At 38.5% G+C, this 937-nt stretch overlaps 1 protein-coding gene across 1 annotated transcript; it reads right to left on the bottom strand.

Annotated features, from left to right (window-relative positions):
• Nucleotides 1-280: 280 nt before the first annotated feature.
• LOC118647501 lies at nucleotides 281-655 on the bottom strand. Its single transcript, XM_036292543.1, has one exon. The coding sequence runs from the start codon at nucleotides 653-655 to the stop codon at nucleotides 281-283; it is 375 nt and encodes a 124-aa protein (XP_036148436.1).
• Between the last annotated feature and the right edge of the window lie 282 nt (nucleotides 656-937).

Here is a 937-nt window from a genome sequence, read left to right as displayed (position 1 = left end):
AAAAAAGTACATGTAATTTGGATAATTTTTCGCAAAGTTGCATCACTTTGAAGATTGCCTAAAAATTGGTCAAAAATTTTGTTTCGTTTTTTTTTGCGCCAGTGTATTATATTTTACGTTGTATGTATTTTTAAAATTAATTGATAATTTATGTGCAACATTAAAAATATATATAATGCAAGGATAATAAAGATGCTTCGTATATAACGCAAAAGTTATATATTTTTATATAATGTATACATTACATTTTTATATGTTTATAATACAATTTTTATATGGATTAAATAACGTTGTCTTTGTGTATCCATGAATTGTGCGATTGATCGAATCCCAGCCACTTGACATAAACCTCGTCTCCTTTTTTACGCAATACTTTCTCCACCAGAAATACGTCCGGGTGAATCGCGCGATGCAACTCATTCTCGTAGAACGCTCTAGCGATAGATGTTCCGCGATAATCCTCGAGTAAATAAGTTACGGGATTGGTACGCTGCACCTTAACGATCTTGAACCCCTCGGTTGTCCAATTTGGTGTGTAACCTTTCTCGAAAATTGCCTTGTACTTGCTCACGCGTACAGAGTCGCCTACTTTGAATTTCGCTGGACCAGCAATCTTTATAGCGCTGTATATCGTATCCAAGAGTCTTTCAGCCATCGCGGGAGTTACGTCGACGGGTCGCACACCGATCGTTCGATGCTTCCGAGCGTTGTAATTCGACACGGGACGTGATAACAGGTCGATCCACTTGTAATTGCCGTTGAGCGTTGATGCTTCCACATATCATTCTTCAGCGTGCGATTAAAGCGTTCGACGACCGACGCCTTCATTACCGAGTACGTAGAATAATGGTTAATATTATGTTTTTGCAATAGTTTCTACACGTCGGCGTTGTAAAACTCCTTCCCCATATCGGTTTGTAAATTTCTCGGACACCTG

The sequence above is a fragment of the Monomorium pharaonis genome, chromosome 10 (assembly GCF_013373865.1).
Source record: "Monomorium pharaonis isolate MP-MQ-018 chromosome 10, ASM1337386v2, whole genome shotgun sequence".
NCBI classification, from domain to species: domain Eukaryota; kingdom Metazoa; phylum Arthropoda; class Insecta; order Hymenoptera; family Formicidae; genus Monomorium; species Monomorium pharaonis.
The sequence above is the reverse complement of the archived record's forward strand: the minus strand, read 5'-3'. Positions and strand labels throughout refer to the sequence as shown.

Bases quoted from the DNA above. Each gene is read 5' to 3' on its own strand.
- LOC118647501 (XM_036292543.1), bottom strand. From the start codon at position 655: ATGGCTGAAAGACTCTTGGATACGATATACAGCGCTATAAAGATTGCT.